This window comes from Ruditapes philippinarum, unplaced genomic scaffold (assembly GCF_026571515.1).
Source record: "Ruditapes philippinarum isolate M1 unplaced genomic scaffold, ASM2657151v2 ctg4524_1_1_1_1, whole genome shotgun sequence".
Lineage (NCBI taxonomy): Eukaryota > Metazoa > Mollusca > Bivalvia > Venerida > Veneridae > Ruditapes > Ruditapes philippinarum.
In genome coordinates this window covers 14,877-28,667 of record NW_026860063.1, presented here as the reverse complement: position 1 = coordinate 28,667, position 13,791 = coordinate 14,877, and the positions used below count along the sequence as shown (strand labels likewise).

At 32.2% G+C, this 13,791-nt stretch overlaps 1 protein-coding gene across 1 annotated transcript; it reads left to right on the top strand.

The window, feature by feature from the left end:
- Window positions 1-283: 283 nt before the first annotated feature.
- LOC132758750 (trophoblast glycoprotein-like) lies at window positions 284-1,405 on the top strand. Its single transcript, XM_060750448.1, has one exon. It carries the CDS (start codon window positions 284-286, stop codon window positions 1,403-1,405), a length of 1,122 nt encoding a protein of 373 aa, XP_060606431.1.
- The last annotated feature ends 12,386 nt before the right edge of the window (window positions 1,406-13,791 follow it).

Here is a 13,791-nt window from a genome sequence, read left to right as displayed (position 1 = left end):
TTCTGTAAAATTAATTTCTGGGAAGGGCTTAATCTAATGTTGTGAGAACTTGTTGCCCAACCCATTTGCATTTTGATATATATACTTTATTTGTATGCTGTATTTGTAAACATGTATTAAATGCAATAAAATATGTTTAAACTAAAATATCACGTGATTGTATTCTATATTAAGTATTATTTTTGGTATATCCTTGCGACCTCGATTATAGCCTGAACTGTTCACTCAGGCATAACACTAAGTAAGTAGACGAGACAAACAAAGTTTATACAGGTAAATGAAAATGGCGATCGCTACACAGGTGCGACTTAAACTTGGATTTTGCAACATATTGTGGTGTGTTGACAGTAAAATGTGTGTCAAATTCTTGATTTTGATTCTGTTTTGTGTACATATATCAACATCTAAGGATTATTGTAAAGGTCATTTTGATAATTGTATTTGTACGGATGAAGTGGTTGAGTGTCACCACGAACATAAGTTAAACGGTGATATCACAAAACTGTTTCATTACATTAAAGACAACGTGGTTAATATGACAGTAACAGGATCTTATATCCCAGAATTGCCAGCTAACAGTGTTGGCTCCTGCAGACATGAATCAGGTTTTGTCTTACACCAATTAAAATACTTAGATTTGTCTAATAATAGCATATCCAACATACATGGAAAAAGTTTGCATTGTTTACCAAACTTGGAAGTTCTCATTCTACGGGACAATGCATGGCAGGTCGACAGAAGCCCGGATAAGACTGGGTACTTCACTTCAGTGCCGAATTTGAAACACCTGGACTTAACCAACACTTTTGATGAAGTTTGGAACGGAAGTATTCACATAACCAAACTCGCTAGAGTTTTCAATGAGACTGAAATGACGAAGTTAGAGATCCTGGAACTTGGTTACAATGAATTTTTCTCATTTTCACTCTCGGCTGCCAACTCGTTTTGTCAGTTAACTTCATTGAAAAAATTAAATCTAACTCATAATAATCTAGACCAACCTTCATTACCGAACCAAAAAGACTGCTTGGAGAGCCTTACGCATATAGATTTCTCTTACAACAAAATGGCAGTTCTGCCGAGGGAATTCATGGACAAGGCCGAGAACTTACGCAACATTAAAGTAATGAAACTAGACAACAACCCATTCCAGTGTGACTGTGGCCTTGTGGAAACTTGGAAATGGTTGAATTCAACAAAACTAATTGGCAATAAACATGATAAAATGGGATTGATATGTGCAGGTGGGTACCATTCATCATACAAGGGTAAACCTGTGCTGAAGTTGTCATTATCAGATCTGAGGTGTGAACAACTCGAAGCTCCGTCCAATACCGCGGTGAAGGCAGTAACTGGAATAATTTTCGCAGTTGTTGGATTAACATTAATTGCATTCCTGAACTAAAATTTTGGTTTTTACAAGTGGACGACGCATGTCATATAATTTTACTTACGGAAATGAACTTTTAGAAGTTGTAGACGAGTATAAGTATCTTGGTATTCTTTTCAGTAGAAGTGGTTCCTTTTTCAAAGCAAAATTATCTATCGTGAAACAGGGGTCCAAAGCTATGTATAGTCTTATAAAAAATTGTAAAATGTTAGAATTGCCAATTGATATGCAAATAGATTTATTTAACAAAATTGTAAAACCTGTCCTACTGTACGGATGTGAGATATGGGGTTTTGGTAATATTGATTGTATTGAAAGAGTACAGCTTAAATTTTTAAAATATATTCTAGGTTTAAAGTCAAGTACACCAAATTGTATGGTTTACGGTGAAACTGGTGTTAAACCACTATCTATTGAAATTAAATGTAGAATTATATCATATTGGTCTGACTTAGTCATACCACAACAGAACAAGTTACCGTGTTTGATATATCGTATTTTGTTAAATAATTTTAATAACTCCCAGACTGTATCTAGATTAAGATTTCAGTGGATAAAATTTGTTCAGAATATTTTGTATGAATGTGGTCTGTATAACATTTGGCATAACCATGAATTTCATAACCATAAATGGTTAAGGATGTCAGTCAAACAAAAATTATCAGATTTATTTTTAAATGAGTGGTATTCTGATATTGAGAATTCTAGTAAATGCATGAATTATAGATTATTCAAACATAATTTTTGTTTTGAAACATATCTTGTAAAAACTCCATCAAAATTTTTACAATACATGATAAAATTTAGAACAAGAAATAACAAATTGCCAGTAGAAACCGGAAGTTGGAACAACATCGAACTTAACAGGCGTGTCTGGACACTGTGTGATAGATCAATTGGTGATGAATTTCATTATATTTTTGAGTGTCCTTGTTTTGATAACAGCAGGAAACGTTTTTTGAAACATTATTTACAGAAACATAATATACATTCTATTGATCTTCTTATGAACACTGATGTTAACATTCCAGATTACAAAAAACTTTGTTTATTTATTAAAGAAATTATATTAAGATTCAAATGAGCCAAAAATTGTATAAATTTAATGCTGTGGAGAACCCTATCGAAGATATTTTAAACTTGTATTTAAGGTGTTTTACTGAATATAAAAACATACATTTGTAGGTTTTTTATACATTGTGATAGTGTTCTTTATTAATAAACTAAAATGGTTACAACGTTGCACTTAATATAAACAATACTGTATTTAAAACTAACGCCTGTTTATGCCAAACAGTAAGTTACTGAAATATTTCTCCATTTTACTGCCGTTTTTTCTAAATCGTATTTCTAGGCGTATTTTCAAGGCTTTTCGTTGCTTTACCTGTAAACAAGAGCAGATATATCGAATACATAGATACAGATATGATTATATACAATCCTATTATATATACTAATGTAATATATAAACATATGCAGCTTATCACAGGTTATTAGAAATGTGCTAAGTACTAAAGCTTTATATTATATATTATTATACATTTATACATAATATCATCCCATGTAAAAACCAAAATTTGTTTAACAGAATTCTGCCAAAACATTTTACCAATGTACTGGCATGCGAGCAGTTCCCGTACAGAAGCAGTACCCGTATTTTTCATTTAAACGCTTGATTATGGAACGCCATTCTGCCATGCCAGTTGCAATTTACGAAGTGACATTTGCTAATTATAAATGCGAAATGCAATTTGCGAAATGACATTTGCTAATGATTATTGCGAAATAACAAATGCGAAATGGCTATATGCGCTTCTTACTCTCTGGGGCTGGAATGGATGACCAGCAAATTGACGAATTTATCTTTTATTCTTTATGGAACGCCATTCTGCCATGCCGATTGCAATTTACGAAATGACATTTGCTAATGATAAATGCGAAATGCAATTTGCGAAATGACATTTGCTAATGATTATTGCGAAATGACAAATGCGAAATGGCTATATGCGCTTCTTACTCTCTGGAGCTGGAATGGATGACCAGCAAATTGACGAATTTATCTTGAAACAAACAAAAATCCATGTCTGATATGCACCTACTTTTTAAAGTCAATTCGTGAGCTCAGGATGGTTCCGTTCATATGGACCGGCTACAGAATATGTAAATATTGCTGATGTCAAAACGCTTCTTCGTTCTCACCACAATGATATGTTTACAAGATGTGCTGTAATGGATAGATCATCGAATCACAACCAAAGGATCGAATGGTTTTGGCAATATTTGAGACAATCTCTGTTACAGACGTGCATGGATTAATTTGTGTGGTGTTTTGCAAATAGACAACGTTCTTCATATATATTGCTTGAAGTTCTGTTTCTTTCCTGCAACTCGTAATAAACTTCAATATCATGCACACCATTGGAATAAGCATCGTGTGCGAAAGATAAAGAATGTAAGTTCTCTTTCTGAAATACCAAACATGATGTACACTACTGCTGAATTGTATTGCTGTACCGAGCAGAGCAAAGTTGCTGATGAAGTGGAGGTTGATCATTGCTTGCAAATAAAAACTGTTATGAACGTAATCAGTATTGCTTTCAAAAATGTTTTCCGACTGGGCCCTTTCTGTCATTGAACAATACAGATGGCAGATGCCAACTAATCTTGATAGAGCATTTGAACTGTTTTCAAATTTGATCATGGAAGTATATAGAAGTGAAAAGATTTGGAATACATGTAAATAAAATCATTGTGTCACAGTAAAATTAAGAATAAAGAATTATCGATTCATTTGTTATACATGTACATAATTTAACCATTATAATACTCCCGCAAAAGAAGTTTAAGAAGGGAAATTATTGAGTCGGTTGTTGTGGTGGTCGGTTGGTCTGTATGCATAAATATCTACTTCTTGTGGCGCCAGCTTCTTTCATAATTCTTTAGGGATTGGTTACAAACTTAGAATACATCATCATCATGAAGTGAAGATATACATTTTACAAAAGTCAGTTAGGGCAATCCAGGCATTGCAGATGCCCTTGAGTGTAGGCATGAACATATGTATTATTTGAACATAATTTCTTAAGTGGCCGGCTTCAATCTTGAATTATATCATAATCATGAAGTGAATATGAGCATGCCAAAAATAATGGTCTGGCAATTCAGGCATTGCAGTGTTATGTGCCCTTGGATTTAGACATTTTATGTTCCTGCATGAAATTAAAGTTTGTTGTGCGGGGGTTATTATTCGCATCTGTGACAATTTTAGATTGAACAAGTAAATTCATTAAATTTATTATGTATATGGTTATCGAGGCATTCATTATATGTAACTCACAAACAGTATTATCTCTCCAGTATGTATTCTCATATATGAATTCATGTTCGTCGGCAAAAAGAGGGCTTTTTGGTCAAAATGCAAAATACTAACAAATTGAGTCGAGTTGGTCCACTGGTAGGACACTCGCATGGGATACGATAGTTCCAAAGTTCGATCCTCGACGGGGACCTATTTGGTTGTTCTTCGAGCATTTGAAATAGCGTAAAAGGTCGTATCAATGAATGAATTGTGGGTTCAGAGTGCTATGTGCCTCCACAATTCATTGGAACTCCCCTTCTCTCTCTATCTCGGTAAAACAGGACGACTGTACTTGTCCCTGAGAGGGATTAAACAGTATTGGTAGAGAGAAATTTGAGAAAAAAAATCAACAATTTTCTAAAAATCATATTTCTTATTTATTTGATTCAAACAGAGAACAAAATTAAAGGAGAGAACACATCAGAATCAAATTCAAGGGAAGAAACACGTCAATTATAAACTACAAATTAACAAGCTGAACTTAGCAATCTCCATCATCATCAACAACAGCAGCAAGGCTTCTGACTCACTATGTTGCAATCTCTTTTTCTTTTTTCTGTAAATCTAAGAAACATGCATGTTATAATACAACAAGGTTACAAAATATCCAAAAGAAGGCAAAAGAAAACACACGTTTAACTTAACAAACTTATTAGCATATTGAAAAATTAGGTATCTCCAAGCAGAGTGTAAATTTTATGGGTAACATTATAATTATGAATTGGGAAAAAATCTTGCTTAAAATACAGATATTATATCAAAAGATAATTCCTGGATACAAATGCTATGATTGAATATTACCAGTATAAAATATACAGCTTGAATATGAGATATTAATAAGTTTTATATTATTTAAAGAATGTTTTTACATTGTGATCTAAAACCAAACTTTAAACTGGACGGGTCCTTTCGGAAACGGAAGTAGCTATGTCTCGCCTCACATATCACAAAATGGAATGTTTCTTTTAACACGAAGGCCGAATTGTAACACTTGTATTTATTTTCAACAGCGCTGCTTGTTGCAAAAGTGCTCATCTTTTTCTGCGTATGTGCGAATGAGATGTATTGACCTATCAGAGATATGGCCCGGACATGTACTAACTATTTGAAATTTACAAAAGGTAATAACTCTTAATCTATGAAAAAAGAGTCATGGTTTTTGTGTAATACACTTCACATATAACGTAATTAATCTACCTACAAAGCTTCAAATTGATATCTATTATACGTTTTGATATAGCCCAACAAGAATTTAGCATAGAATTTTACAAAGGGCAATAACTCATAAAACTATGAAAGGAAGAGTTATGGGTTCTTTTTGCACTTTTTCATGTGATATAGCTACAAGTTTCAAGTGGATGCCTCTTGTTAGTAGAGTTGTGGAGCAGACACCAAAAGTGTGACGGACAGACAGAAGGACGGACAGACAGACGGACAACGAAGTTGAACCCTGTACTAATTCGCGACTCATTCAATGAAAAACATACATGTAGCATCATATTATTGTTTTGGCATCAAAATGACTGCATATCACAATAAAAAAATACACAGCAAAGACTGAAATAATAATATAAGCAGAATCAAACTCACACATAAATTCCTGTTAAATTGTTTTCATAACTAATAAAACATTGAAAATGTCCCATACAATACTAAAAGAACAACTTCATTTCTTTTTCTTTTATTCAAAAGTTTTATGCATAAAAGTCAATATTCTGTCCATCAGATTGCAAGTTATCAGGTACACAACAACTCATTCTTAGGGAAACTTCTACACCATTACCATTTTGGTACATAAAATAAGAGGTGAAGTACATGTACTAGTAATAGGACTAACATTTATAAATTCCTGTTATATAAATCCCCAAAATTTTTAAACAAATATATTTTCGGTTCTAACAAAATGGTCTTGAAAAAAAGAACTATATATAAAAGCGCTTCATTTCCTTACATTTTTTTAATATGACACTAAACTATTCAACATGTAAATAAATAAAAAAGAAATAAGATATGCAGGGACCTTTAGAGGCCAATGCAATTGGTTTTTCTGAAAAAAAAAATAGAGCAAACTTTTGAAATAATTTCTTTTGTATTATTGAACAGAAAATTAAAACAAGAGCTGGTCGTATTACAGCCAAAGCTCAAAAGTATTCAAAGTTGTCACTATAGTAGAGGATTTTTGACAGAGATACAATCAAATTTGGAAATATCAGTATAAAAAAAGTTTAAATATAGAAATAGTTACATTAGAAAAAGCTAACATTGAAACAAAGAAGGTAAAAATGCTCCATTACTTTAATAACCATCATTTTATTTAAAGTCCTGGCATAAGATTCCATCAAGTCAAATCACATTTCTTTACAGTAACAGACTATTTTTGGATCGGTGGCATATACTGGACAAAATTTATTAGCATCGACGATTCTAAATTATCACCTCTACTTTTCAAGTCCTTGAATTCTCTTGACACACTTTTCTCCGTTTTGCGCATTTGCTGAGCCACTTTGCTCCGATGAGGCATTAGCTCATCCTTCATTTCCCGGTTTGCTTCATTTTGTCTGACATTTCAGCTGGACACCACTTTTTTCCTCAATGAGTCACTTGAAAGTACATCAGTGGTTTGTTTTGCATAACCCATGTATAAATCTTGTGACTCCAACCATACTTCTTATTGTGTTGAATGTAGTTAAAACAAAAAATAATCTGCATCAACCATCTCGTTCCCCTTTTAATTAAAAGGGCTATTTTAAAAATTCATTTTTTAACATTCATTTTATTTAAGGTTTAAAAAATAAATAGCATCTTTTTTCTCACAGTTTTATAGTTCCCTCATTTCAACCTAAGGCATTTCAAAACTTTGTGTTTTAAGAGCGCCCCTCACTTTAAAAATTTCCCCCGCTCCTTTTTCCCCCCTTCCCCCTTCCCACAGCCTATTTAAAAGTACTCACGAAAAAAAACAATAACAAGTAAAAATATTTAATTTGTTTCTTTTCACAGGGGCATGGCCAGTTTTTCTTTTTCCAAAATTTCAATGGAAATAGTCTAAAAATCAAACCCAGACCTTTTAATTCCCTTTTAAAAATTTTTGGGAAAGTTAATTTTTTTTGGTTTGGGTTTGGAAATTTATTTTCTAAAACTTTAAATTTCTTTAAGGGTTTTTTACCCCCCAAACAATTTGGGAACCCGTAGATAAACTTCATTGGATGGCCCTTTTCAGTTAGGCTCCCACTTTTCTGTCTCAAAAATTTTTAAACCTTTAATCTACGCATCGCCACTATAACCATAAGCTACACGCTGCTCCTCATAATGAGTTTTTTTTTTTAAATTTGATTACATCCTTTATGTGACAATGGCCACCTGTTAAACTTGCCCCGCAAAAACTAACCAAGTATTTGCAAGCTTGACCGCGATTTGCCTGACACCAGAATGAGTACAAATATCTTTGAAATATTCTTGGAGCTAAAAAATCCGAAAACCTTTATTTTCTGTTTTGTTGCAACAACTAAAGAACTTGTTGGGCATCTTTTTCTTGATGCTTTTAAGGACCAGGAATTTCCATTTTAAAGTTCTTTCTAAAGTAGGAGGCACTTACCTGGTAAAATGTTTTTTGAAAGGGTATAATTATTTATATTAGCAAGCAAGCAAATAGAAAGCAAATGTCTCCTTAAAATGGAGCGTCTCATGAGATTTCCAACAATTGTAACCATTTTGGTTCATTTTTGAAGGACGATTTAAATATTCAACAAAGCCGCACAATCTATTACAGACATTTTCATATCAAAAGTATTTAAAACTGTAGCTTGGATATTTATTTAATTTAATAACTATTTACACTTATAACAAGCGAAATACCGGAAATGGACTTTTAAACATTGATAAAAAGGGTTAAACACATATATAAATGGTCAAATTACTGCTTATGAATACTAAAGTTCTATTCCAATATTTTTTTTCACAACAGTTAAAAAATAAGGATAAACATTTATAAGCGCATTTGGCACACACATTCATAAAATTGTCCATGTTGGGGTCCCCAAATCCTTAGCCCAAAACCACTGAATTTCATATTTTCGATTCCTGGAGTTACAAAGTTACCCCCTGCATTAAGTATTTTTGAGGATACTGGTTCGTAGATTCTTATCCTTCAAACACGCCTTAATTTAGAAGCTTAAAAAAAACCCAAACATTTTGAAAAATAATTTTTCATTTACCTGTTATCTTGTTTTTTACTTCGCAAAATATCTTTTTTTACTTACCTACCTTCCTGGAAGACAGCGGTTCTGGGAATTTTTTATGGTGGGAAATTGGGTCCTTGAAAATAACCTTGTGCCAAAAGCATTTTGCATTTATCTCATTAGCAAATAAATCATTTCGCATTTCGCATTTTGCATTTCAAATTCGCAAATAGCAATTTTCGCCATGGGCAGAATGGCTTTCCATTCTTGATTTTTACTTCTGCATTCTTCAAAAATTCTATGTCAAATCAAGGGCAGATACCATAAACAAGACCAAAAATTCTTAAGTGTCAGTTCGGCCCCCAGTAACGTATTAAAAAGTCTCATTTAAATCACTTTCACCTGTGCGTCGTTTCAAAACGTGGGGAGATTCCGTCCTTCGCGCATGCGCAAAAATACTTACACGGTGAGGCTTGTTAAAGGTTTTCCACTAATATACCACCTGTTTCACAGATAAGTAGGCAATGTGATGAAAACTTGTTTAATTATCAGAATTTTGACCAATATTACTAGATAAAATAATTTTATGGCTTTGATGCGCGTAAAATATTCATGCATTACAAGCATGCTATTGCATGTGAATGCGTTGTGGTAACGGTACCGGGTAATTAGGATACCCGCGTTTAGTCTACGCTCTATTTCCTGAATTACATCTTATTTATCTCTTAGATAATGGTCTGTTCAAACAATTGTAATGAAAAATAGGTCCGATATAATAAAATTGTATAATTATAATGGGTTAGATTTTATGTACGGGAACTACTTCTCTTCGTACAAAATAATGGATAATTTCGGTACCCCATACGAGGCCTCAAAAGTAAGGGTTATTCTATGTTTAGAACATGATGGAATTTCCATGATTTGTGTGACGAGCCGAATATTGATGTTTTGGTGAGTGAGCGTAATAAAAAACTAGTTTGCTTCTTTAAAAAGAAGCATGCGAGAGGTCTTTTTGCTGCTGTGGAAAATTTGTTAAATTCGAAAATATTTTGGGATATTTTTGCATAACAGACACAATGAATGTTTATAAATTACAATGATTAAGCAAAATAGAATTTATTATATATATATTGCGATGAAAGTTTGTTTTACATTTCATCTTTTTTAATGTTTTAAAAGATTATATGCCGTAGAAATGGACTTTTTTCTTGGCGCATAGGGATACTTTTTCTACAAATTTTTTTTTTGTAAAATTACTTAATGTAAATGTAAATGATATATATCATTTACATTTGTATTTTAAATTCAGTTCCCTTTGTAGAAAAATTATATATATTTTAAAAGTATTTTCAAAATAAAAGTTTCTTGTAAAGTTCAATAAGCAAATTTTCGGTCACTGTTTTGTTAAATATAAGGAAGCATTTCCTCTACATTTTCAAAAACGAGTATAAAGTATGTTATTCAAACAAGTTTACATAAAAAAAATGTTGATATCATTTTTTTGGAATAAACAGTAAATACTGTTATATACTGTTATACTGTTATAAACTGTTTATTGGAATAAACAGTATATAAAGCTGCATGCCTCCAACCACAATATTAGAAGAAAATCAAACTTGAGATAAAATTTGTGCCATTTGCGCCAAAAAATGTCCCTTTGCGTTATTTAGATATACCAGTTCAATACACGGTTCACTCGGTCATATAATATGTTTATTTGTTTCATTGTACGCCTTTTCCCAACAGTATCTTAGTCATATAGGCGGGTAGTTTCCTAACCATCGTTCCTAGACAACCTTCCTCCGCGCTAAACTGACAAAAAAATAGCATCTCCCGGGAATCGAGCCCACGCCAGAGAGTTTATTGGATTAAGAGTCATCGCATCGACTCTAACCCCTCGACCACGGAGGTGGTATATATAGTGCATGGTGATATTGTAGCTATAGTGTACACTGTAACTATTTATCAGAACATGAAATAGTAAAACGTTATTCAAAAAACAATACGGTAATCGATTTATAAGTTACGGAATGAAGCATCCATGCACGTAGTGTTAAGTAACGTAAATGATATTTTCCAATTTTTCTATGTACCGATTTGTTCACTTCGATGTTAATTTTTCGTTTAAGTTAAGCCGTGTTTTGAAACGGGGCATGCGCAAAACAATTTTTGTAGACTGCTCCTCATGATTTTACGCTTAAAATGAGATTCATTCACTGCAATCAGATACGCAAAAATGGATGCTGCCAGCAATCAGTCTGAACACTATGGAGAGGTCTGATGACCTCTCCAATAATGTTTAAGTAACTATGATTTTTGTACGGGAACTGCTCGCATGCCAGTATAGAAATTTACATAAAATTATACATGTTTATATAGCAGTGTTTTACATAAAATAAGTTTGACAACAGTGTAAAATATAATTTCATGAATATATCATTTGATGGTGCTTTTTATTATTTTATTTTTGTGATAAATGTCTTGTATTTTAACTGTGAAAAGTGTGTATTATTTCAATTAATTATTTTACTATTTGCTGATTTAAATACAGATTTTGATTCATTTTAAATGATATTATGCGACCAGAGAATCTCTATGTAACATGTGTAATTATCTATTATAGTTAAAACGTGAACTATCACAGTTAAAACGTGAACTATTATATTTAAAACGTGAACTATATATAGTTTAAACGTGAACTTTTATAGTTAAAACGTAAACTTTTATAGTTAAAACATGAACTACTATAGTTAAAACGTGAACTATTAAAGTTCAAAAGTGATCTATTTTTTAGTTAAAACGTGAACAAACTAAATAAAATGCATTCCAGAAATGTTATAAAAGTGTGTGTTTGTAATGGATTATCGCTATGTTTTAAAAAATATATATTTAAACACTACAGTACAGATTTCTTAATGAAAGAAATCAATTTGCAGTATTATAAATTACATAGTAGTTTTCAAGACGTTATTTTCACATGTTATTTATATCCTTGTTAGCATAAGTTTACAGCTGCTTTAAATGGGGCCATATCTGGACAAAACAGAATGTATTCAAAGGACAATTTTTAACTCTTAGAAGATTTAATTTTTGTTTTATACAAAACAATTATAAAATGAAAACGAACTGTATTTGTAATCAATTGATTTGACCCAATGACCTACATATTGAGAGCTCACTTTGTCAATCGACACTTTTCGGCCCTTTCTGCCAGTCTTCGGATAAGAAGTCAGGTTGTTATGAATAATAGCCGAGGACATCCGATTGCCCACTTTGTAGCCGTGTTTAAAACTTCCTAGGTTTGATAGTTATCAGTCATTTCAGGCCAGCCTGCATATATGTGCAGTGACCAGGCTTTATACTGTTTGAAGCTCATATTATATATTTTAGACCCAGTTTAAGTTGAAACTTCAACCAAAAAGAATAGACTCTGTCTTGCCAAGATGCAAAGACAATTTATAGTCAATTAACCATTCTTATATATTACTCATGCTATAAAAAAGAATTTCTTCAGATTTATTTTACCAGATACAAGGATACCTGAGTCATCAGCATATAATCACAGGCACGAGTATCGGACCTGGGAAAAAATATGACCAGATTGATAAAAAAAAACTATGTTCATTTTAAAAGTGTGAAAATCCCCCAAAAAATGTAAATAATGTAAGAATGTCATTACATATGCCAGATGCTTGAAATGTCATGAAGAAGAAGAGAAAGAACTTCTTCATGTGCAGTATAGTGTGATCAACTGTATTAAATGCCCTTTGTAGATCTAAAAGTATCATGCAATACTGCCTTTGTTAATTTCAAATTTAATGCAATCTTTTAAATGAATCAAACATGTGTCAGTTGAAAAGCCACTTCTAAAACCTGACTGAAACTGCCTGACCATGACTCGAACCCATGACTTTCAGAAGACCAACTGAGCTATCCGGCCGGCTTCACATTTTCTCTTTAATAATGAAACAGTTCTAAACCACAACATATTTCTTTACTATATTGATAGTATAAAAGTGAAAATAAATCTCAAATAGTCTATATCATGTAATAAAGATTGAGTTGTGTGAGTGTCTAAACATTGAATCCCTCTTTTAACCTTCCATTAGACTTTACTATATAGCTAACTGCATATATATCAAGTGTTTAAATGAGCACCTATATGTATAGCTTTAATAGTCTACCTTTCATTTTCACCAAAGGTTATTTTATTAACAATTTATATACAAACACATAGAAAATAATAATTAGTTTCACATATTGATTAGAAGATTCCTCTAGCAGAATACCTGTAGGCATGTACTAACTGAACAAACTACATGTAGAAAAATCCTGGTCTTAGGTATATAAAGCCAGTAAAAAATATATCAATATTCACTTAAAGCCAGTAAAAAAAAATATATCAATATTCACTCATCAGGGCCTCTATGCTTTTGATGACCTTACAACTGTTACATTTTATACAACAAAAATAGTAAGTAATACCTAAGATAGACGGAAAAGAACAAATAATTTAGTAAACATGAGTTACTTCCCCTTAAAATAGAGAAAACATGAAACCCAAAAGAACACCATAAACAGCAAAATTATGAAATGTTGCAGGCTCAGTTTTATTAAGCCATGCAAATTAATGGTGAAGTATTCATAAAAAAATGGCCATAAGCAGTAATTGCAGAAAATCGGATAGCTTTCAACATCCGGATGCTGGTACACTTTGTAAAAAACAACCATTCTGTATAACAGATAAACGTAATATGAATGAAATCAATAGGATAATCGTTTATAACAGTCCATTACCTATCCTTATACTCATTTGCAGGTGAACTTTCTTCTTGTAAGAAAATTTTGAAAATATATAAATGAATGAA

What these genes read in the sequence shown, in the direction of transcription:
- LOC132758750 (XM_060750448.1), top strand. Translation starts at nt 284, where the DNA reads ATGGCGATCGCTACACAGGTGCGACTTAAACTTGGATTTTGCAACATA.